Source organism: Megalops cyprinoides, chromosome 10 (assembly GCF_013368585.1).
Source record: "Megalops cyprinoides isolate fMegCyp1 chromosome 10, fMegCyp1.pri, whole genome shotgun sequence".
Lineage (NCBI taxonomy): Eukaryota > Metazoa > Chordata > Actinopteri > Elopiformes > Megalopidae > Megalops > Megalops cyprinoides.
Window position 1 is genome coordinate 23,302,714 of NC_050592.1, and position 26,099 is coordinate 23,328,812.

The 26,099-nt window shown below is 41.0% G+C and overlaps 2 protein-coding genes across 2 annotated transcripts; both read left to right on the forward strand.

Annotated features, from left to right (window-relative positions):
• Window positions 1–649: 649 nt before the first annotated feature.
• LOC118784290 (acidic amino acid decarboxylase GADL1-like) lies at window positions 650–11,932 on the forward strand. The gene is made up of 15 exons (XM_036538447.1): window positions 650–746; window positions 1,910–2,076; window positions 2,687–2,813; window positions 3,165–3,255; window positions 3,816–3,925; window positions 4,075–4,190; window positions 5,323–5,402; window positions 5,710–5,764; window positions 6,503–6,619; window positions 7,209–7,273; window positions 7,528–7,609; window positions 8,616–8,815; window positions 10,398–10,449; window positions 10,748–10,837; window positions 11,521–11,932. The coding sequence occupies exons 1-15, from the start codon at window positions 728–730 to the stop codon at window positions 11,692–11,694; spliced, it is 1,545 nt and encodes a 514-aa protein (XP_036394340.1). The 5' UTR covers window positions 650–727; the 3' UTR covers window positions 11,695–11,932.
• LOC118785030 (acidic amino acid decarboxylase GADL1-like) lies at window positions 11,863–25,044 on the forward strand. Its single transcript, XM_036539556.1, has 15 exons — window positions 11,863–11,884; window positions 15,787–15,947; window positions 16,280–16,406; window positions 16,747–16,837; window positions 17,511–17,620; window positions 17,728–17,843; window positions 18,698–18,777; window positions 19,103–19,157; window positions 19,891–20,007; window positions 20,618–20,682; window positions 20,918–20,999; window positions 21,604–21,803; window positions 22,644–22,695; window positions 23,000–23,089; window positions 24,871–25,044. The coding sequence occupies exons 1-15, from the start codon at window positions 11,863–11,865 to the stop codon at window positions 25,042–25,044; spliced, it is 1,542 nt and encodes a 513-aa protein (XP_036395449.1).
• Window positions 25,045–26,099: the final 1,055 nt, after the last annotated feature.

The window sequence follows — 26,099 nt, forward strand, 5'->3', positions numbered from 1 at the left end:
ATGTCCTGTTCACAGAAATAAGCTTGTATGATAACACAGGTGCCTTGGACTTGGATACATTTACATTTCTCACCTAGCAGACTCATTCAGAGTGATGTATAAGATGCAAGTTCATATAACATTGTACTTACGCGGTTTACATGTAAGGTTCTGGCATACCCTCTGTACATTCACCGCCGACTGACAGTCCCTGGGATAATGACCATTTCTGGGGGGAACAGTCATGTCCTACTGCACTGTAACTGACTTGCTTTTGTTCCCAATAATGTACGAAATTTACCAAATCAACCACAGCCTAAAAATTACATAAAAAGTCAGTTATCAGCAAACCCTCCTCAGGTGAGATGTTAGACAGCAATAATTTTGCGATTAGTGCTAGGCTGTCAAACTGCCATACTGCTTGCCACCTCCAAAAAACTTCCACCTGTCCGCTGTTTGCTGTAGCAAATATTTTCCACTATAGCCCAGCAGGTCTGATTCTCTGTTTGCATTTTCTAGCCAAAATGTGTGTGCAGTAATGGAGACGTGGGCACTGGGAATCTTCCATGCCAGCCTGGTTGCCAGACAGTGCGATATATTTTGCGGCGTTACGTAATCCGCCTGGAGCCATTCATGAAGTGTATATAAGAAGCGCTCGGAGGTACTGATAGATGCACTGATTTTGGCGAACTCATTCGAGGATACACAACTGTCAGTGCTTCGCATTTGTGTGTCTGCATAATCTACAATGAATACAGCAAAAAATGGTACGTATGGCAGAACTGTCATTCTTTCTTTTTCATCCTACGTCGACTGTAGCCTACGACTTAGCCTGTTAAATTATAGACGCATTTCAGAAACTATCCTTTTCAAAAAGAAGGAAGCAAACAAAAAACACTGAACCCATTCCCATTCGCTTTGTAGTATGTTATACATTCAGATGTCGCTGTGATCTGACGTTATTACTGTGTGAGCAGTTATATAGGCTACTGTACGAGTTCGCAATATAAGAGGAATGGAGCGAAGGCATGCCTGCGATTGAGAGGAGTAAGCGTGTTACCATCAATTCAAAAACACGAACAAAACGTGAACAATCTTAGTTACATTCTAAAATTAAAATGCAAATTATGAATCAAACGAAAATGGCATGCCACAGAAGAAAAAAAAACGTTTTCCAGCGTTAAATGAAATGTGTCCAATACCCTCAGTTTCATGTTTAATTCAGACGCATTGCATTACTTGTATTTAAATAATGGAATTGTATCGAACGTTAATTTTGCGTTAAATCTAAATCTGTTTAGTACCTCTCTTCGGCTCATTGAGTTAACCCTCTTGTCAAATGTTAGACCAAAATGTCACCACAACTTAATGGGACAGGAAGATAACACAACACTTTAATAATGAAAAAGTAGAAAAGAGCCCTTCTTTCCTGCTAAATGGCCATAACTGCCAGCTTTATTAGATGAGGAAAAATGAATATATGAATAAAAAGAGTTAGGGTGCTTGTTGGTGTACTGGCTTGTTTTTAAGTACAGGGGTCCAAGGAGCTCCTTTTAGAGTTAAGATCTTTATTGTCACAGCTTTTTAAGTACAAAACATGAAACAACTGTTACAGTGACTATAATCAATGCACTGAAACAGAAAATAAATACCTTTATGAGGGTGATAATAAGGGTCATATTCATAATCGGTAAATAAAAGAGTGCAGTTCATCAGTTGTTGAACAAGCGTCCAGTGTTCTTTTAGATCTGGTCTTTGGTCACTTGTTTTAACTTGAATGGTTTTAACACTTAACTTTAATGGATACACTTATGTTCTATTGTGCTTGAAGTTGCTCTGGACAAGAGCGTCTGCTAAATGCATGTAATGTAATGTATTGTAAATGGATCATGGCCTGCACTCATTTCTCACCCATCTGGTGTCTCCATAGAGAGCCAGTGCAACACTGCACCAGTCAGGAAGAAGGCTGTGCTGATGGACGGCATATACCTCAACGGCCCAACACTGGACATCAAGGCGGCTGAGGTGTTTGTGCAGGAGGCCCTTCCACTCATCCTGGAGGAGGCTGTGTGGAAGGCCATAGATGTCAGGGAGAAGGTGAGAACCTGCTGAACAGACATGTGCAATCCACCAATGATTCCCTTGCTTTAGAAAAATCATTCATTTTAACAAGAATGCATCTGTCAGCCTTACTGAAATCCTTTTTATCTGGCAGCATCCAACCGAACCAGTGCTGCTGTGGCTACAAAATCAATATGGCAGTTCTATGTTAACACATCTATTTTGCCAAGCATTCTTGCTTTAACTGTGCAAAGAGTAATGCAGGATCACACTGTCTCTGTCTCTTCCGTATCTGCTCCACTGCAGTGAGTTGGGTAAATGCATTCTAATGTGCCTCAGAAAAAAATGTTAGGATACAGTGCTGGCATACGTGGGCAAATAGGCTGTGATGTATGTGGTGTAACTTCTTTAACACTTTCTCCAGCGCGATCTCAGTGGAGCTTAAGCAAAGTTTCTCGGATAAAGAAGAATGTGAGGCTTCCTGCATGCTCATAATTCACAGACAGCAATTCCAATAAAGGCCCTTAGGTTGCTCAAAAGTGCCACTCTTCCCCTTTCTTTGTTTAGCCCATGCCTGCTTCATACTGTTGAGTCAGCATTCCCTTTTTCACATCCTGTCCTCTCTCTGACTCCCTACCTGGGTCAGGTGTGTGAGTGGCAGCCCCCAGAGAGGCTTAAAGAAATCCTGGACCTGGAACTGAAGGAGGAGGGAGAAGACCACTCTAAAATACTGGAAAGATGCAAAGATGCCATGCGATACAGCGTAAAGACTGGTAAGACGCCTTGCCCCCTCTAATACCCTTGGACATTTCAGACACTGCCAGCTTGTAGTTCATGAACCCCCCTGAGCTGACGGTGGGTGGGTGGCCTGAAATAGAAACGGTGACTGAAGCAAATGCTTGGCTTGAGTCTCATTATGGGGTGGGGGTGGTGGGTATTCCCTAACAAGGTGTGCATTCATAGGAAGGGTTTTCATTGTGTTTAGGAATCTGCTCAGTGATCTTCACAAATGTGTTTCTTAGTTGTTGTTTTCAATGGTCTTTATCTTTTCAAATGAAACTGAGCATGAGGGTTGTGTGCCTGGATGTGTTGTTGGCTGTAACCTAATGGCACTTGTTCTGCAGGTCACCCTCGCTTCTTTAACCAGCTGTATGCAGGGATGGACCCCTATTCCCTGGTGGGTCGCTTCATCACAGAGGCCATCAACCCTAGCTTGTAAGTGCCAGTTACTGCTGTGTGTTATATTACCAACTAATTAATTTCTGGCTGCCCAAGAAACAGGTGATGTGACTTCCTGTCCAAGCAGTGACTTCAGTATAAGGACCAAGACATGAATCTAAACTTTGAAAAACCCTGTGTTGCCTTTTGGGCTGCAGCTGAAACAGAACTAGTGAAACAGACCTTCAGCAAAAACAGAACTAGTATTTATGTCACTTATCATGAGTGGCTCAAAGGATAGTAATGGAAGAATGAAGAATTGAACAGGAATATCTTTGGCTTTGAGTGTGAAAATGCATGGTGGTCATCAAGAGAAGGCAACTCTCATGTTTATGTCATCTCTGCACATCAGAACATGCAAATGCAGATAGAGACAGAGATGAGAAGATGAAGAAAGTAGTGATAAAGGGGGGGGGGGGGGGTTGGGGGGCGAAGTGGAGGTTAAAGGTAGGCTTCTCTGTGGGGAAAGAGTGCATCTACATCTTCGATCAACGAGTTGATGTTTGATGACAGTGTGATCGCAGTGTCATGTGTCCCGTGGGCTCCTCCATTGGCAGGTACACGTATGAGGTGGCCCCTGTATTCATACTTACTGAGGAGGCAGTGCTAAAGAAGATGATGGGGTTCCTCGGATGGGAGAAGGAGGGTGATGGCATCTTCAGTCCAGGTGACCCCAGGCTCTGGACTAGTGTTTTAGTTTGGTGAAAAGTAACACATTCCAAGTGAAAATTCAATGCGCAGTCGATTTCATGTCAATGCTTAACATTTGAAGGGGGGATGTTAGGTTCTACCTTTCTTGACTGTTCTGTTTTTCAGGTGGCTCTGTGTCAAACATGTACGCGGTCAATGTGGCCCGGTACAACCATATGCCTGGAATCAAAGAGCAGGGTTTGTCTGGCATGCCCAGACTGATTTTGTTTACATCACAAGAGGTAACTTCCTACTTCATCAGAAATAGCTGTTTATCATCTTGTGTTTTTCACCAGCCAAACCACAGGGCATGTATGTGTGTATAAAGCCAATTCAGATGTTCACATTTTCTCCTAAACAGACAAGGCTTTTGGAGCCCACCATAAAACAGTGATATGTCCTTCACCTGGAAATGTTAGAAACAACAATGTGCTGTATGTGTGCAGCTAGGTCAAAGCCTACACTACAGCCTGGGCGGTAGGCTTGTACTCTGACACATACACATACACAAATTGTGTACTGGTAACCAGAGGTCTGCATGTTCGAATCCTGATTAGTGGGATGCTGTTGAACACTTCAGCAAGTTGTACCATTCTGCTGTAGTCTGAACAAATGTATAACCCCATAATATGTCACAACACTGTACCGGTCGACCTAGATGAAAGCGCATGTTAACAAAATAGATAACGTGACAATGTTATCCTTAAGAAGTGTAGTTTGATTTACCTTATACCAGCATCACCTCTTCCTAGTAGAAACAACCACCTTGCTAAATACAGCAATTGCAAATATTATTCTGCTGAGGAACAGAACGCTGGAGTGGAGGACAGGTAACAAAAAGCTTGTGTCCCTCTCACCCACTCTTTACCTCAGCCAGCCCAGAGACTCTTAAGACTGTGAGCTGTATGTGAGGTCTACAGCATGAAAATGGAAATTAAAAACTACATTAGCATTTTCATTTGTTGTGTATTACAAATGATTAATGTGCTATTATAATGTTTTGCTTGATAGCCAGGAAGATTCCCTTTTAGACCTGATATCGCTTGTTTACACACTCAAGTTACTCTTAAATGTGTATACATAAAATGATACACAGCAGTGATTGTATTGAATCATTCAGTGTTATTTAATGTACAAGATTATATCATGCAGTGTTAATCAGTACTTTCATATAGATTCTGTCAGAGAATGATGTATGTTCAAGACCTGCAATGTGGTATTTCTATAGTACCTAAGATATTGAATCTCTTCAGTGAATATCCAGTTGTACGAGGGGATAATGATAAAGCAAGCTAAGTACTTTGTCCAAAAAGCCTACATAAGGGCACTTGTTAGGAAACAATAATAATAATGGTAAATCATTTGTGTTTTCAGTGCCATTATTCTGTAGCCAAAGCAGCTGCCTTCCTTGGAATCGGAACCAACAATGTGTATGTGGTGTCCTCTGATGAGAGGTGAATGATTACATACTGGATTCACCACCTGCGTGGTTTTTATTTGGTGAAATATATTAAATCGATCACATTTGCCATATATATACCCAAGTGCACATTGGTGATGGGGGCTTATATACTCTTATATACTTGAAACTAGCTTCTGTGCACTATTTTTCTATGCAGTAATGGGGTTCTTAATATGTGCATTTGGATATAAAAAATTGGATATAAAGTAGACAGAACACCTTAGGTTTCATAGGCAACCCTAAGGGAAATATTATATCCAGTACTAATGGAAAATCCCCCATCATTTCATGCCTTTCAGAGGAAAAATGATTCCTGCAGAGCTGGAAAAGCAAGTGCTAAGGGCCAAAGAAGAGGTGAGTATGTGAGGGAAGGGAAGGTTTAAGTGCCTGTGGCAGTTTTGAAAAGCAGGCTGGGACAATAGTGTGTGAGTGTGGGTAATGGTTGGATGGCAGAACACTACAGGGGAAACGTGCTGTAAGGTGAACACTAGGCGTGTCTACATCCCTCTATCTCACAGGGGTGTTCCTCTGGAAAATTCCACATAGAAAAAGTGTGTAGTTTGCATTACTAAGCATGCATAAATAAGCCCAATCTGACCAGAACCTTCCAGTATGTGCTTAGTGAGGTCCTATCACACAGTTTCACAGTGGGAGATTCCTCAATACACACTGATACCAATATAGATATATAGGATCCAGGGGTATGGAGCTAAGACTCAGTTGCATCTGAGCTGGGTTCATTGATATAATACTCGTCATAGTTTGTAAGTTTTTTCAATTCAGCTTTAAGCTTTAAAATGTTGTATGACTCAACAGTGATTGCTCAACTCCTTGCAATGATGCAAATCAAAACATGGTGACAACACCGGAAGGTGATATCACACATTAGGTTTTAGTGTTGCTCAATTCTGTTTTACTGCTCCTATACAGATGATGGCTGATAGTGTTCTTGTCTGATTGTACATTTGCAATTTTAAAAAGAAAGGTGAAGCCAGGCCTAAGCTGTGGCTTCCAATTATCATTTACGGCCATATCCAGTGTTACTGCGGAACAGCTACAGATGGAGTGTTGTGGTGTGTGCGTGTGTTTCAGGGAGCACTTCCCTTCTTGGTAAACGCCACTTCTGGGACCACCGTGCTTGGCGCCTTCGACCCGCTGGAGGACATCGCCGACATCTGCCAGAAATACAGCCTTTGGCTCCACGTTGATGTAAGTTGACCTTTTCATTTCTTTCACTCATTCCTTATTCCTTTCATTGCTTCATCCATTCAGTTGAACACTGCCAGTATGGTGCAGTTCAGTACAGCAGGTCAGCGACTGTAGAAGCAGATTCTGAGCCAAGTGTCATGCTTGGCTGAGGACAGTGAAACTCTTCGAAGAGTTTGAATAAATCTGGAGGGATAAGCAAAGCAACTGTATCAGCTGATTATGATTTACTGCATGTGTTTTACAATGCAAGTCTGGCTGTCTGTTACAGACATTTGTTGACAGAAATTGTCTCGATGTTTTTTCAAAGACATCTAGTATTCTCAGCTATGAGCTTCATTGCCATATTAGCGTACTTAATTTTAACCTGGAATTTTACATTCCCTGTAAAAATAATAAGCTTACAATAAGCTTATGATTGGGACTAAATGTTAGTGTTTGTTTGGATGTACCCAGCGTGCACTAAGTGTATTCATACACTTAATTAAACACTTTCCCTTCAGACAGCTCCTCGTGTTGTTTCCTGTGCGATTCATATTAATGTGTGTTTGTGTCTGTGAGGTATGATCCTTACTGATTCTCCCTACTTCAGGCCTGCTGGGGAGGAGCAGCACTGCTGTCCCAGAAACACCGGCACCTTCTGAAGGGCATTCATAGGTAAGCACTTTGCTCCTCTGCTCTCTGTTAATGCTGTGCCTTATTGGACATGGCCAGCACCACACTGCCCCTGCATATTAAACCTAGTAGGAACAGTTTGACATTATGAGCCACCCAAAAACCTGCCCAAGGAAATCTACCCCTCATCTGCCCCCTGAAACATGATAGGTCAACAGGTGGGGGCCGCGTAGAGCACCAGTGGTGACCTTTGAGAATCCCTGTGCTGATGGTGTCGGTCTGTGCTTGTCTTGCAGGGCGAACTCTGTGGCTTGGAATCCACACAAGATGCTGATGGCGGGTTTGCAGTGCTGTGCCTTCATGGTCAGAGACAAAACGGTAAGCCTCCATGAATCACCCAGCATGGACACAATTTGGGCGAAGCCAGAGGCCCCTCACAGTTTGAAGTATTCAGATTACAAGAAGAGGGACACAGAATTATATTCAGAAGGATTTAGGATGGTTCTGCTCATCACATGTGACAGTATTATTATCAAATGACCCCATTCAATTCTTTATCTTCCACAGAAGCTTAGCAGCTTACACCATTTAAGTGTTTCCTTTTGGATAGCATGGAGTCAAATCTGCATTCCTTCCACCCTCAAACGTCAGTGTCAAGGTGCCAGTGCTATCTGGGCTGTGACGTGTTAGCCATTCGTAATTTGGCCGTGGCCACTCCAAAGGACTATTTTACATGCCAATTGAAAGAATTCTTGATTGATAAAAAACAAAAATAAAGAAAGAAAACCTTGATCCAAACCCCAGTCTTTCACAAATGAAACTGTATGCAATCAGTGCAAAGGGTAATCAATGCAGAAGTGAGAAGGATCAATAAGACGGATTTTGCCTGAACATTCAGCCTCTAAGGGAAAAAGTAGCAGAGGAATCAGAATGTAATTCAGATCCTCAAACTAAAATTCCTCACAGTCTAGACCAATTTTCTGCAGAACAAGTCAAACTTTTGGTACAACACAGGTAATTGGAGATGGATGATTAAAATTGGCAAGGCTAATTTTGTGGTTTAAAAATAATGAGCAGTACATAAAATAAGGGAACATTGCAAACTGAATGATCATGACTGATGAAAAGGAAAAGGAAAGTTTTACAGCAAACTGATGGTAGAGCAATAACATGACAGCTTGTAACTTGCATTTCGCATTAAAATACATTTACAAAGCACACAAGAAATGCAGGATCACATAATGATACAACCTGAGGCTGAAAGTTTGCACGTTCCTTTAAGGGAATTGCAGGGACCTCACAGAAATGCACTTTGCTGTAAAGACTCAAGATCACCAGACCTTTTTCCTATCTAAAACGGTGGTCCCTACACATGCTGTTTCAGGGTCTTCTTCAGAGATGCCACTCAGCCCAGGCATCTTACTTGTTCCAGAAGGACAAGTTCTATGATATCAGCTATGACACTGGTGACAAGTCTATCCAGTGCAGCCGCAAACCTGATGCCTTCAAGTTCTGGCTGATGTGGAAGGCTGTGGGAACCAGGGGCCTGGAGGAGAGAGTGGACCGAGCCCTCGCATTAGCCAGGTCAGTCTGCCTCAGCCTCAGTACAACAGCCCGGGCCTTTTGCCTGCTGCATCCTGATGCTTTCATGGGTAACAGCATGATTACAGTGTGGCATATGACTTACATACATTGCAAAAATACATTCTGCAACATCAGTGTACACTTTCATGTGTGAAAGCAGTCATGATTAACATAAAAATCCAGTACGACACATTACAACAATCCTTGCAAATATGTTTGATTGTTGCTTAATAGGATATTAATCAATCATAAGAGTTGGTCTAGCTTGGACTGCAAGACATTTTTAATAGTCAAAAAAGCCACTTAGAGACTGGCATCATGGATTAAGTCTCACAGCTACGATAGGTGCAACTTCCCCTGTCCCAGAGAACCACTGACAAACTCTTTTTGGGTGAGAAATATCCATTATCGCAATGCTGTAGGCAAGCAATGGTGAAGAAGCTGAAAAATGACTAATTGTGTGTGGGTGTCTGTGTGTTATTGTGCGTGTTGAGGTAGCATTCATTGTGCTTGCATGATGTCACCGATTTGGCATTGGCCATAATGTGGAGCAAGTTCAACAACTTTAGCTACCACAGACAACAGCGTCCAGTAAATGGTCACAACATTAATAGTTGCAGTAACTAGCAATGTGGGCAATAAATGAGTATCCACGTATGCTCTTTTCTTTTTAAATGACTTCTTAGTCTAATGGGAAGCAATTTTACATAGTCATTGCTCACAAAACCACCTGAATCAAAGTGTTTTTCAAATCAAACTAGGAAAGTGTTTCCACTTCAGAACATTCTTTGTAATGCTTTTGGATTATTTAATTTACTGAGTGTTCTTTTTGCTAGTAATAGTTCTGCTGTTTTGAAGAAGAAGGGTGGCCGTTCTCCTCTGCATCGTAATGTTGCCAAGTGTGTCTGGGGCAAAATTCCTACCTTTTTTCATCATTAGTGTGGAAAAATGGAAAGAGGAAAAGCAATGATCAGAAAGTCACTTGAAATAATGTGAAATTAAATCCAGTATCACAAAGCAGGGAGCCCAAATGTGACATGGGACACAGGTCAAATATTATGTGGCTATTATCACCTCGCGCTGTCTCAAAGTTGTCAGACAGGTTGCCAGGTGAACTTTCCAACACAGCCAGGAAAATTAGTCTGGTAACTGGCATGTATTTGTCTCATTTGTTTTTGCTCTTTAAATGAGTCTTGGTGAGAGACTCAGAACACTACTGAGAAGGAACATTTAAAACTTTGAAGTTGATGCATTGACACTTTCCAGTTAAGGACATAATGTTCCTTCAGCTTGTCATGTCATGTTGTACAATGTAGAATGTTGGTGTCAGCATGGGCCCAGAAATATGTTGCATTGATCTCTCAAATGTAAAACATATTATAGAAAGACTGCGAGGAGTTTAAAAAGAACTAAGCAGGAGGACCCAGTCAGTTTTAATACAACTCCCGAAAGCCTGCATGTTGTAGTCAGGAATCACTTGCTTCTGTAAGGTTCACATTCCTAACCTGCATGTGGCCCAGGGGTTTTTAAATGTGCTGCTGCACCTGCAGTAATTTTGCTTTTCTTTTTCCTTCTGTGAAAGGTATCTGGCTGAGGAGATTAAGAAGAGAGAGGGATTCCAGCTTCTCATGGAGGTCAGTAATTAAAATTCAGTCTATAATTTTACCATTTAAAAAATATTCCACCATGTTTTCACCTGAAAGACGGATCTACTTCACTATGACCTTCACAGAAAATCTTGTAGATGAAACATAAATATTCTTGAGGAAACTGACCTGGTTCTAAATTGGGTTTTCTTTACTGTATTAGTAACTCATTTCCCCACTAGAAGATTATATCTGATATAATGTAAAGCTACAAATATGAAAGAACAGGTCATGTAAAAATACCTGTGTGTTTAAAGCCTATTTTTGTTGGGTTTTTTTTCTGCAGCCTGAATATGCCAACATCTGCTTCTGGTACATACCTCCCAGCCTACGGAAGATGCCCGAATGCTCAGAATTCTGGGAGAAGATTCATAAGGTAAGAGTTGATACAGGGTGGTTTGAGACACTGGGTTTAGAGCAAAACCTAGATAAAAAGGAAACATGTTTGACTATAATAGCTTTGTTTGGGTTGACCATTATGATGGATGGTTAGGGGTTTTGGACATGTACTGGGCTTCCTCACATACCACCCAAGGAGCAGGGTGTGGTGCAACGTGGAAATGAATGAAACCAGCAGCAGGCAATGGGACATGGCGTTGAACTGAAAATGGTTGTCATAAAATGCTCTGTTGAACCTTTTTAATGGTTTACTTTTCAACGTCAAGTTTTAGTGATCTCTTCATTTCAACTAGTCACCAGCAGCAACCACTAAAATGTGGTTAGTCAGAAAGTAGTCAGCAAGATCAAGAATAAACATCCACTCTGTACTGTAAGTCAAATAAATTGGAATAGTTGGAAGTGGAAGACTTTTTATTTGGTTGCAGAAGTAGGGGAACTGAGATGTAATTGCTTTCCCAACACCCAGCAAAGTTCCTGTACCAGATATGGAGGAATTTTTTGAAACCTCCAGAAGGCAGCACAACAATGGGAAACCACCTGGAACCTCAGGGTGGCCTTAGTTCCACAGCCTAGTTCCACATATACAGTGGAGGGGTAGTCTTGGTTTACACCCTTAAACTATCACAAAAATGTGATGTGTCCCTTCCTGTGTGTCGACAGGTAGCCCCAGTGATCAAAGAGCGAATGATGAAGAAGGGCTCGATGATGGTGGGCTACCAGCCTCATGGGAACAGGGCCAACTTCTTTAGACAGATAGTTATCAGCCCTCAAGTGAGCCGAGAGGACATGGACTTCGTGCTGGATGAGATCGAAGCGCTGGGGAAGGACTTGTAACCACAGCTGTGTGGTCTCTTTGGTGGTGGGGTGAAGAACTTTTGACTGTTCTAATTTTTGCACTGTTGCCATATTTACACAGTTGTTCTCTCATTCCATAATGTGACAGGGACAGGCGCTCCTTGGAATTGAACGGTTACACCGTTTGTTTTAGAAACACTGTGACTGATGTCACTTGAAGAGGACAGGAGTGAGTCAGGTGCACAGGTGGCACTGTGTCCTTTCTAACAATGCTCTATCTGGGTAAAAGATTCAAGGAATATATATATATATATATATATATATATATATATATATATATATATATATCCCAGTTTAGTTTTGCAATCACTCATTTTTTGTGCTGGAGTCTACGTTTCGGCTGTTTACAAGAAAAGCATATATATATATATATATATATATATATATATATATACATATATATATGCTTTTCTTGGAGATAACAGAGCACAAAAAATGAGTGATTGCAAAACTAAACTAGGATAGAAAGCTCCCTATCCATATTAGCTGAACAGGTGGAGAAGGTAATCGTAGTGTCATGTTTTCCATTAGTTTCTAGGAGTCTCCTGACTGACCTTCTCCATCAAGGGATTACTTTCCATTTTTTTCCCTAATGGGCCTGGATTTTATACTTTTTGATTCCCTCTAGAAAACCTGTGATACTACACATACAGTGCTGTGTGACAATCTTGATTGGAAAAAATCCTCTACATCAAATAAAAGTTGATTGACTGGGGTAGTGTAATGAGTTTGCGCCAATGACAACAACATACAAAATACCACTGAAACAACTGGGAATTTTGAAAAGAACAGCTGAAGAGGATGAAAACAACATGACACACCCAAACTTAAGGCTCTGCTGTCTCCAACAAGGTCTACAGCAATGAGCCCTAGAAAGCCTCCTCAGTCTGTAGATACTCTGTCTCTGTGGGGAGGTGCATTTTGAGAGTACCTTGCTAATTCAGGCTGCCTGTTGCATGTTTTTAGGAATTTAAAACGGGGAATACTGAGACCAGTATTGATAAAATTGCTAAGAATCTGTGATAAAAAGGTTTTTCAACTGGCAAGGAAGAAAGCATAACTGTATTGTGAAAACAAAAGAATATCATATGATCCTGACTTCATCCCTGACCTCATTGGCAAGTGGGCCTGCATGATAGATGGAAAATCTGCGATGTGCGATAACATTGCTCAATATTGCGATGACGACATGTCTTGCAATAACTAAACAAATATTGAAGTGTGCATATTAGCTATACAGTTTCTACGTCTTTCTACATTAATAGGTACACTGCTAACACAGACCCCGTTTAAGAGCAACGTTTAAATTACACATCATCACATAATGTCCCCATATGGTAGCTAATGAGCCACAATATCAAAACGTATTAACGAAAATTAGCTTCTCATTCACAGGGTCACTCGGAACGATTTGGTAATTTCGTTTGACAGTAACGTTGGCTAACTAAAAACACCAACAACAGATTACTGGTCGGGAATACAACAGAATCCGCTAACCCCGGCTGCCAGGTTTGGCATAATTATTTTTGCCTAATTGGTAGTGATTTCGCACTAACTAACTAAATGGCAATAGTTTACCCTTCTTACTGAGATCGCATCAACTTAAAATAAAACATGCATTTTATCCATCAATTTCAACACTCGTTCCAGCTTTGTTATCTCGAGATAATGAGATGAATTAACCCGTTATCTCGAGAAAACGAGGTTTCTTATCTGGAGATAACGAAATAATTATCTCAAGATAACGCCATTAAAAAAATAATTGCAACCACGGCCGTTCTCGACTCCCGTACTTTGTCAATCTCTGCTGTCAAGTGCTTAATTACTACATTTTGAACCATAAGAAGGCTTTTTTTTACTCCTCACGTAGCGTTATTCTTGAGCTGGTGCCCTTTAAAACAGTAAGTTAGACTAAGCAAGGAACGCTCACAAAATCGGAGGTTCACCTCGAACGCATGAATTAGTACAACCACATAAAGGTTGAATACAGAGAGTTACTTTTATTTATGCAAGGCGTTGAAAATATAACATAGGTGGTAGATGAAGCGTCATTATTTTGTCAAATAGCGTATATTTTACAAAGGAATAATTTATTGGTCTTATATCTTATTCATTATCGCAGGCGGTTTGTAAGATTACAACAATCTGACGGATTGAACTGTTTTCCATAGGTAGCAAACTGGGCAGTAAGTGACTGGTACCGCAGTTAGCAGCTTTGTTGCCAACTGTAGTATGCCTATCAAATGTAAATATTAAAGGAGCGTCGTGAGGGGCCACTTAGTATTAGCTGGATACTAGCTAGCTAAGCTTTCAAACCAACAACATCAGCGACACTAGCCCCTGTCAAACCCCAAATATTGCAGTAATAGTGTAGGCTAAATGTGAGGTTGACACTTTAGCAAAAGTGTTATTTTTCGGTATCTTGTCAATTTTCCGATAGGCTAAATCCTAGCCACTGAAATAAACTTCATAAACGTAGCTAGGATCTGGTTACTGTCCGTTTTTCTTTCTAAAGGGCAGGATGGGAACTAAAAACAAAACCTGCCCGCTTTATAAGATGGCCGTAATGGACCATAGTTTACTGCAACGTCCTATGATAAGAATAAAAGAAAAGTATTCTGATGGATGTGTTGCATTGTATTTGACACACAAAATGACAGGCGATACATCTGTGACATCATACTAGAACTATTTAAAGACATTCTGGAGCTTGTATTGACACTTCAGTTTTGAGGAATTAGGAACGTTCGCTCTACGTAAAACATGTAAGTACATGTAACGTTATAATTACATTTTTCCGTCCACGAATTGCATATTATCTCATTTTATTTCTTGATAACAATAGCTGTTTGATTAGGATTGTTAAAGCGAGGGCCAACACATTTATAAAATTGCGGTTGAATGACAATTTAAAGTTATTGGAATTATCATCACGTGCCCACTTACAAGGTGATGGTATAGCCAAGAAAACAGGTGCTAATTTCCAAAAGTCTGAAGCCTTAGCACACCTGGTTATGGCTAGCCACCCAGCTGGCTATTATTTTAGTTAAACATTTCATTAGTAGCTAGCTCACTAATATTTAAGTATGATCATTTTTCTCATTAGAAGTAAATGAGAAACATGCTAGCATCCAAGTTCCCCTAGGCATTGAGAGCTAATGAATGTCCGTTACAGCCTGCAATTAATATTAAGCAAAGTTAGCATAATTCCATATGCTTGGCGTGCCGTAATGCTGGTATTTAATGTCTCGCTAGTGTTATGCTGTCACCAAATTTATTCAGGAAATTTTAGATATCGACACATTAAATGCATTAGAATGGTTATGGAAAAGCATTTCCTTGACGTGGCTCATAGTAATTAATCAGCTAGCTGTAATGCTTGCTATAAGTGAATACATTGAATTTTACATTGGTTATTGTTTTATAAAACGACAGCCAAGATTAAATGAAATGTATGTAATATGACTTTTAAACTGGCATTTGTTAAGATGTTAACTGTGTTCTTAAAAAAACAGGAAACAAATGGCAATAATGAATACAATATCACGATTAGGCTGAATAACGTAATGTACATTTCATTGCATAAACATTTCTAATCAATGTTACAAATATTTATACAATTTGTACAATGTAACAAATTTAAGGTAACAAATTTAGGAGTGTTCACCGGGAGTATAAACAGATTGACATATGCTTCCCAAACACAGACATATGTCTGTGCTTGGGATATGTGCTTACTGATTTAAAATAAAATTTAAATGTAGAATTGTTTATCTGGCCTGTCTTGTCACATCTCAGTTTCAGCGTTAATTCAATTTTGTCTCAGCATGGAAACAATATGTAGAAAAAAATCGAGGGTGGTACAGTGTAGTATGCATGTATCTTTTTCAGTTGAGTCGAAATGCCTGTATTTACATCACTTTTTAAAGACAAAACGTAAAACAAGTGTTACAGTGACTACCATAAATTCATTGGGGTTGAAAATAAATGCCTTTGTCAGGGTGACAGGGTCATACCAAATCTACCTTAATGGGGCATGGCCTGTAACATATCTAATTGGTATCACCATAGAGAGCTTTTGCAACAGTGAGCTGGTCAAAAATAAGACTGTGCTGATGGACAGCCTAGATGTCCCAGCACTGGATATCAAGGTGGCAGAGGCATTTGTGGAGGAGGCCCTCCCACTCATCTTGGAGGAGGCTGTGAGGAAGGCCACGGATGTTAGAGAGAAGGTAAGGACCTGCTGAACAGAGGTATGCAATCCACCAATGGCTTCTTCTTTCATAGAAAAAACATTTAAGCGAACAAGAATGAATTTTTTAGCCTCTGTGAATTGATTCCTTTGATTTGGCAGTGTCCACCCAACCCAGTGCTGCTCTCATGTTAAGGTTAAGGTGAAGCTCCCTGCATGTTCATAATTTGGGTAATTGTAGTGGAGCCCCTTGGGTTGCTCCAATGTACTGCTGTCTCCATGTCTCTGTTTATCCCGCCCCTGCTTCATACTGTTGAGTCAGCATTCCCTTTCTCACATCCTGTCCTCTCTCTGACTCCCCACCTTGGTCAGGTGTGTGAGTGGCAGCCCCCACAGAGGCTTAAAGAAATCCTGGACCTGGAACTGAAGGAGGAGGGAGAAGACCACTCTAAAATACTAGAAAGATGCCGAGATGCCATGCGATACAGCGTAAAGACTGGTAAGACGCCTTGACCCCTTTAATACCCTTGGACATTTCAGACACTGCCAGCTTGAAGTTCATGAACCACCTGGATGAGCAGACGGTGGGTGGGTGGCCTGAAATAGAAACGGTGACTGAATCAAATGCTTGGCTTGAGATGATTCACTTATGAGGTGGGAGGGTATTCCCTGACAAGTGCGTTAATATTTTTGTGGTTTTTAGGAATCTACTTAATGATCTTCACAAATGTTTTTTTTTTTTTTTTTTTAAAGAAGCTAACATTTTAAATGAAACTGAGCATGACGGTTCTTTGTCAGGATGTGTTGTTGCCTGTAACCTAATGGCACTTGTTCTGCAGGTCACCCTCGCTTCTTTAACCAGCTGTATGCAGGGATGGACCCCTATTCCCTGGTGGGTCGCTTCATCACAGAGGCCATCAACCCTAGCTTGTAAGTGCCAGTTACTGCTGTGTGTTATATTACCAACTAATTAATTTCTGGCTGCCCAAGGAACAGGTAATGTGACCTCCTGTCCAAGCAGTGACTTCAGTATAATGACAAAGACATGAATTTAAATGAAAACCCTGTGTTGCCTTTTGGGCCTTTTGCCTAACCCTAACCCTAAACAGAACTAGTGAAACAGACCTTCAGCAAAAACAGAACTAGTATTTGTGCCACTTATCATGAGTTACTCAAAGGGTAGATAATGGAGGAGTGGAACAGGAATATCTTTGAATCTGAAAATGCATGGTGATCGTCAAGACGAGACTGTTCATACCAGTTATTTACATCAGAACATGCAAGTACATATAGAGACAGAGATGAGGAGACTGGGAAAAGGAGGGATGGGGGGGTGAAGTGGAGGTTAAAGATAGGCTTCTCTTTGGGGAAAGAGCATGTATCCTTTGACAATTAGCTTTCAGTGTGTGTAATTTTCCCGTGTTTGTTAGCACTTCAGAACTCTTTTTCATGCTTTGCTTTTTGAAGCATCTCTATTACAAAGGGCTCTGTATAACAGGTTTAATTTGACTGAATGAAATAAATGTGTGCACGATCAATGAGTTGATGTTTAATGACAGTGTGATCGCAGTGTCATGTGTCCCGTGGGCTCCTCCATTGGCAGGTACACGTATGAGGTGGCCCCTGTGTTTGTGCTTACTGAGGAGGCAGTGCTAAAGAAGATGATGGAGTTCCTCGGATGGGAGAAGGAGGGTGATGGCATCTTTAGTCCAGGTGACCCCAGGCCCACACATTTCATTTTAAGGGTGATCTGAGGTCCACAAAAGGGATCAGATATCCCACATGCATTTTCCCTACTTCTCTTGTCCTCTGTTTTTCAGGTGGCTCTGTGTCGAACATGTACGCAGTCAACGTGGCCCGGTACAGCTACATCCCTGACATCAAAGAGCAGGGTCTGTCTGGCATGCCCAGACTTGTTTTGTTCACATCGCAAGAGGTATGCTTAACAAATAGAAAAAATAGGTGAATTATCATATTTCATATTTTACTAGCAAAAGAAGGATCAGAATGCAAATGTATGTGTGTTGAGCCAATTCAAGTACCTAGTTTACATTTTCTCCAAGGTAAAACATTCCCATGTCCTTCACCTGTGAATATTAGAAACAAAAATGTGCTGTATGGGTGTAGATAGTTCAAAGTTTACACTACAGTCTGGATTGCGGACTTGAACACTTGTACATTCTATTCTGGCAACCAGAGGTCTGCATATTTGAATCCTGAATAGTAGGATCCTGCTGTATGCTTGAGAAAGGTGTAGCATTCTGCTGTAGTCTGAACAGATGTATAACCACATAATCTACAAGACTGCTGTACCAGTCCACCTGTATGAAACCATACGTTAATGTCACAGTGTTATACTTTAAAGATGTGGTTTGGTGTACCCTACACCAACATGACCTATTCGTAGTTGAACCACCTGCCTTCCTAACAAGATCTAGTACATTAGTATTCTTAGTAGAACCACCCACCTTAGCACACTAACTTTATTACTGTATTACTGTAAGGTTGATAGACAGGGAGATGCCCTCTTAGTCCTGTTATTAAATGGATACGCACTCGAGTTGTGTGGGATGCTGAAATTTTCTGCATAAAAAGATACACAGTAATGATTCTGTTGACTCATTCAGTCTTATTTAATCTAAATGATAATGCAGTACTTTTGCTTATCAGTACTTTCACATGGAGTCTGTCTTGTATGAGGAGATAATGATAAAGCAAGAAATGTACTTTGCCCATAAATGTTATGTAAGGGCGCCTGTTAGCAAATTAATTAATACTCTGTGTTTCCAGTGCCATTACTCTGTAGCCAAAGCAGCTGCCTTCCTTGGAATCGGAACTAAGAACGTGTATGCGGTGTCTTCCGATGAAAGGTAAGGGATTATATACTGAACTCACCACCTGCTTTTCCTGCCTAGTTTTTGTGTGGTGCAATATATTAAATCAATCACATTTGCCAATATATACCCACATTACATGTATACATTGTTGATACAGGCTTATATACACTTATACACTTGAAACTAGCTCCTGTGCACTATTTTTCTATGCAGTAATGGGATTCTTAATATGTGCATTTGGATATAAAAAAAAATTGGATATAAAGTAGACACAACACCTTAGGTTTCATAGGCAGCCCTTAGGCAAATATTATATCCAGTACTAATGGAAAATCCCCCATCATTTCATGCCTTTCAGAGGAAAAATGATTCCTGCAGAGCTGGAAAAGCAAGTGCTAAGGGCCAAAGAAGAGGTGAGTATGTGAGGGAAGGGAAGGTTTAAGTGCCTGTGGCAGTTTTGAAAAGCAGGCAATAGTGGGCAATAGTGTGTGAGTGTGGGTAATGGGTGGATGGCAGAACACTACAGGGAAAACGTGCTGTAAGGTGAACACTAAGCGTGTCTACATCCCTCTATCTCACAGGGGTGTTCCTCTGGAAAATTCCACATAGGAAAAGTGTGTAGTTTGCATTACTAAGCATGTATAAATAAGCCCAGTCTGACCAGAACCCTCCAGTATGTGCTTAGTGAGGTCCTATCACACAGCGTGACAGTGGGAGATTCCTCAATACACACTGATACCAATATAGGTATATAGGGGTATGGAGGAGCTAAGATCTGTGCTGGGATCAGTGATGTGATATGTAGTTCTTGCAACACTAAATCAAGCTTTAAAATATTTCATGACCAGGTAACACCACTCCTTGCAATGACGCAACTGAAAAAACTGTTGACTACGATGGAAATTGTTAGTATACATTCTTAGTTGACTGGATTTCTGAACATGATTGACACGTAGTCAAATCACACTCCAGGAATTCTGGAGTGTCTCAGAATTAGCAATGTCTCATGCTGCATGGTGTACATGGAGGTCAAGCTATTATGCCAGCTATGGCCTCAGCCATGGCTTCCAAATGCATTAGGGCCATATGCAGTGTTACTGCGGAACAGCTACAGATGGAGTGTTGTGGTGTGTGCGTGTGTTTCAGGGAGCACTTCCCTTCTTGGTAAACGCCACTTCTGGGACCACTGTGCTTGGCGCCTTCGACCCGCTGGAGGACATCGCCGACATCTGCCAGACACACAGTCTTTGGCTTCATGTCGATGTAAGTTGGCCTCTTCATTGTTTCATTCATTCAAACTTGAACTGCAATGGGTCAGTGATTGTATAAATACATTCTGAGTCAGGTGTCATGCTTGGCTGAGGACAGCAAAACTGTGAGTGTTTGCATGTCTGGAGAGATAAATAAAGCAACTGGATCAGCTGATTATGCCAGGATTTAATGCATGAGTCTGATGCATGTCTGTTATAATGCTTGTTTGACTGACTGTTACAAATGTTTGTTGTAGAAATATATGCTTTGGTGCTCTTTAAAAGGCACCTAGTATTCTCTCAAAACTCTGTCCTTCACCACCATATTAACATATTTAATTTAAAATTGGAACTTAATACGAATATCCTTGTAAAGATACAGTGAGTTTTTGGCTAGAAAGTACGTATTACTTTTTGTTTGGATATACCAACAACACGCTAAGTAGAAAGATGGTCATTACAGTGGGATTTAATGAACACTTCTTATGCCAGACTAAACACTTTCCCTGAATTCATGTTTTTCAGACAGCCCCTCTTGGTGGCCCCTAAGTTTCCTGTACGATTCATATTAACATGTGTTTGTGTCTGTGAGGTATGATCCTTACTGTTTCTCCCTACTTCAGGCCTGCTGGGGAGGAGCAGCACTGCTGTCCCAGAAACACCGGCACCTTCTGAAGGGCATTCATAGGTAAGCACTTTGCTCCTCTGCTCTCTGTTAATGCTGTACCTTATTAGACATGGCCAGCACCACACTGCCCCTGTATATTAAACCTAGTAGGAACGTTTTGACACTATGAGCCACCTGCCAAAGGAAATCGAAACCCTCTTCTGTGCCCTAGAACATGTTAGGTGCCCTGCAGGGCTTCAGCGGTGACTTTTGAAAATCCCTGTGCTGATGGTGTCGGTCTGTGCTTGTCTCGCAGGGCGAACTCTGTGGCCTGGAATCCACACAAGATGCTGATGGCAGGTGTGCAGTGCTGTGCCTTCATGGTCAGAGACAAAACGGTAAGCCTCCATGACTCTCCCAGCGTGGGAACACTTTGGGCGGAGGCAGAGGAGTGCAGCCTCCATGCTCGCTGTTTAAAGCCTTCGGGCTACAGGAAGGCGGACTAGAAGTATATTCAGAAGGACTTAGGATGGTTTTGCTCATTAAATGGAACTGTATTCTGGGCTGATCATATCCTTAAATTCTTTATCTACCATAGGAGCTAACCAGTTTATACATCCAGTTAGCATTCCCTTTTAGACAGGAGGGTAACATACCGTTAGCATATAGATCAAGCTAATCGATTTTGCCTCAACATTCATAATGATAATGACTGATTTTAGGAAGAGGGAAATATCACAGTAAATTGATTCAGTGGGAGAGCAATAACATGACAACTTATAGGATAACTGCATGTCATATTAAAATACATTTACAAACGACAGAATGAATTGAGAATATAATTATGCAAACAGCGTGCTGCTGAAATGTTTGCGTGTTACTTCTGAGGGAAGTGAATGGACCCTGCAGAACTGTACTGAGTAGTGAAGACTCACCAGTACTAGACTTTTCCGATTTTTGTGCAGATCTAAAAATGGCGGTCGCCCTCTGTACATTTCTCAGGATCTTCTTCAGCGGTGCCATTCGGCCCACGCGTCTTACTTGTTCCAGAAGGACAAGTTCTATGATGTCACCTACGACACAGGTGACAAAACTGTCCAGTGCAGCCGCAAGCCTGATGCCTTCAAGTTCTGGCTGATGTGGAAGGCTGTGGGAACCAGAGGCCTGGAGGAGAGAGTGGACCGAGCCCTCGCATTAGCCAGGTCAGTCTGCCTCAGCCTCAGTACAACAGCCCAGGCCTTTGGCCTGCTGCGTCCTGACGCTTTCATGGGTAACAGCATGCTTGCAGTGTGGCATATGACTTACATACATTGCAAATAACATTCAACAGCATCACTTGACAATTTCAATGTTATGGCCACATAACATTAATAGTTGCAGTAACTAGCTGTGTGGGTAATAAACAAGGGTCCACGTGTGTGCTCTTATCTTTTTAAATGACTTCTTAGTGGAATGGAAAGCAATTGTGGGTGGTCATTGCTCACAAAGCCACCTGAATTGAATTCAAGTCTTTTTTCTTTTTACGAAACAATCAGGAAAAGTGTTTCCACTTTAGAACTTAAGATTGCTTAGTTAATGTTTACTGAATCTTCTTTTAATAATTATGTAAGGTTTTAGGAATAGTAATAGTTCTGCTGTTTTGAAGCCGAAGGGTGACCGTTCTCTTCTGCATCATAATGTTGCCAAGTGTGTTTGGTGGAAAATTCCTACCTTTTTTTCTTTATGTGTGGAAAAGTGGAAGGAGGACAAACAATGATCAGAAATCCTGATGCTGTTAACTTGAAACATCAGAATTTAATAAGATCCAGTATCAACAGGCAGGGAGCCTAAATGGGACATGGAACCCAAGTTAAATATTCTGTGGCTATTACCCCCTCCTCTCTCGCTGTGTCAAAGCTATCAGACAGGTTGCCCGTTGAAATATCCAGCATAGCCAGTAAAATGAGTCTGCTGACTAGCATGTATTCGTCTCATTTGTTCTTACTCTCTTGGTGAGAGACTGAGAACAGTGCTGAGCAGGAGCCTTTCTTCTCCTGTTAAAGGTATCTGGCTGAGGAGACAAAGAGGCGGGAGGGATTCCGGCTTCTGATGGAGGTCAGCAATTAAAATTCAGTCTACAATTCAGTTTTACCATTTAAGAAACAGTCCAATGATGTTTTCATCTGAAAGACAGTGGTTCACAATCCAATTCACTAAAACCTTTACAGAATCTCCTACATCATGCTCATATATCTTTATGTAAGCTTGCCTGGTTCTAATGTTACTTACATTTTCTGTACTATATTAACTCGTTTCCCTAGTGGGAGATTTATTTTCTACAATGTAACTCTTCAAATACAAGACAACAATTCATGTAAAAACACCCATGCATTTTAAATGTTTTTTTTTTTTTTTGCAGCCTGAATATGCCAATGTGTGCTTTTGGTACATACCTCCAAGCCTGCGGAATGTGCCTGAAAGCCAAGAATTCTGGGAGAAGATTAATAAGGTCAGAGTTTAAAATGGTCGTACAAGGGAAGTGTAAATGGGGCTCCTGATTTTTGGAAATTTGAAGTTCACAGCCTTTGAATATTAACATATTAATACAGTAAGCCTACGTTACTGCAAAATTGGCATATCAGTGAATATTTTAACTGTTAGAAGGAAGCTTCACCAACAGGTGGCAGCAAATAACAGAACAAATACTGATTAAATGACAAAATGCAAAGAAACTTTTGTTGACAAGTACACCCTGTAGCTTATCACACAACTTTGTCAACACAACAGACAGTAAGATCCTTTTCGCATAGAAGTGTCAGACTTTCCCTTTTAGCACCAGATCTTTAGATTTAAAACTGTTTTCAACAGATTACAGTTTTTAAAATATTTTTTAATCTGTTTTGGCTCATCTCTCTGGTACTTTTTGTACAGTTTAATGGCTGTTGGCACATAAAATCTGCTGCATCACTTAGCTTTTCTTCTTTGCAGATGCAAACAGCTACTTCTCTAGTTTAAGGACTTAAGGTAGAGCACATAGTGATATTCTGTCAGGATGCATGGCATTTTATTGCACACAAGTAACTTTTAAAGAATGCAAACTGGTTCCTGGTAATTGCCAATGACCTGCCTGTTTAAATAACCCAAGCAGCACAATGCACAGGCGTTTGTAGTGAAAATTTATTAACAAGTGGTTTGAAAAAAGGGGCCAAGAACAAAGCCTTGAAAAAAAAGAAACTTGCTTGGGTGGAACAGCTATTGCCAGGAGTATAGAGTGTAGACCGTTATGAGGGAAGGTTTGGGCGAGGGTTTTAACCTGGAACCGACTGAAAACAGCAACAGCAGAGGGGACATGGAGTTGAAGGAGGGAAGTGGTTGTGGTCATAAAATGCTCTGTTTAACCTTTTTTTTTTTTTTTAAATAATTTCCTTTTTGACATCGAGTTTTAATGACCTTGATTTCAACTGGCTACTGTCAGCAACCACTAGGACTTGGTTGTGGTCTGTGAGCAGCAAACAACACTAAGAATAAACATCCAGTATGTTTGGCTGGGGGGGAGACTGTGAGGAAATTGCTCCTTAAATATTTCCGACACCCAGGGGAGTTCCGCTAGCAGACGCGGGAGGCTTTTTTGTTACCCTCCAGGAGGGTGTTCTCAGGATCCATGCCAGTGCTTGGTGGTTTTTGTGGTGAATGGGACATGTTGGATTTGTACTGGTTTTCAAATAACAAGATGCCAATCTTTTTTTGGAAACCAAAAGAGAATTCCCCCTATTCTCTACGTCAAGAGTGACAGCTGGTTTAATCACAAAGCAGCTCGGTGCATTTGGCTTCTTATATTTTCAGGGAACCCCATGTGATGAATACGTGGCACACTCCTATAGAAAGCCAACCACAAGAATACAGAGAGGCATGTAGAGAAGCTAGTACTTCTACCAGTAATCAGATCAGCAAACTCGAAGTAGACATACAAACACTTTGTGGTTGCAGGATCACAGTGCCTTTAAAAATACAGAGTCTGAAGAATGGACTAAATAAATTCTATACAAGAACAGGTTTACATTAGAGAAACTGAAAATCACTGAAACACTATGATAAAGTCTTGAAATGGAGTTTAAAGCTAAAATAAAGAATTAAAGAACACTCATTGGGTAGAATGACAATGGGATACCACCTGGAACCTCAGGGTGGCCTTAGTTCCACAGCCTAGTTCCACATATACAGTGGAGGGGTAGTCTTGGTTTACACCCTTAAACTAACACAAAAATGTGGTTCCTTCCTGTGTGTCGACAGGTAGCCCCAGTGATCAAAGAGCGAATGATGAAGAAGGGCTCGATGATGGTGGGCTACCAGCCTCATGGGAACAGGGCCAACTTCTTTAGACAGATAGTTATCAGCCCTCAAGTGAGCCGAGAGGACATGGACTTCGTGCTGGATGAGATCGAAGCGCTGGGGAAGGACTTGTAACCGCAGCGGCAGGGTCTCCTTGACGGTGGGGAAATTTTTTGATCTAATTTTTCCACTTTCACCATATTTTCATATCCTTTCATCCCTGCAATAATTTGGAGCACATGCTGGCTTTGGATTTTGCCCCTCCCAGGCATTTCTGCACACTATATTGCAACAGGGACATGCGCTCATTGAATTGTATTGTTTACACCATTTGTTTTAGAGACACTGATCGAAGTGACTCGAAGATGGTTCCTAGTAATGTTCTGCCTGGGTATAAGATTCAAGGAATATATGTATATACTTCTGCTTTTATCGTACCTGGCCGCAGATTCGACGTGAATACGATCAGAGCATGCTGTAAATGAAGGTACATTTTTCTCCACTCCAACACGCTTGCGACATGGACACAGAAAATCAAATCACTGTAAAAAAACTGTATGGAAGTTATGGAACAGAGAGTAAAATAGAACTTCTTCTGCATGGTGACACAAAATAAGAATGATATCCAGACTAAAGTAGGATCAATACAAAGGCCCCTGTCCATGTTAGCTAACAGATGGAAAAGGTAATCCTAATGTTATCTTTTCCATTATTTTCCAGGAGTCTCTTGACCGCCTTTTCCCGGGGTCAGGGAATAATTTTCCAGTTTTTCCCAATTGGCCCTGTGTTTTCTGGTTTTTTGATTCCCTCTGGAAAATCCGCTGTGCTACATGTACAGAGCTTTGAGGCAATCTTGGTGTGAAAAAATGCGCTATAGCAAAAAATTTGAACAATTGATTAAGCAATGAATTAGTGCCAACAAAGACGACATACAAATTGCAACTGAAACAGTTGAGTAATTTAAAAAAGGTTATGGAGATTTAAAAAAAAAATGAAGAGCCTGAAAACAACATGAGATGGCAAAACCTACGGCTCTCCTGCCCTCAGGAAGGCCTAGAGCAATGAGACCTAATAAGCTTCCTCGGCCTGTGGATACCTAGACTCTGCAGAGGCATGTTTTAAGGGTCCCTTGTTAATTGAGACTTCTCTTCCTATATTATTTAGGAATTTTATACCTTTTTAAAACTGAG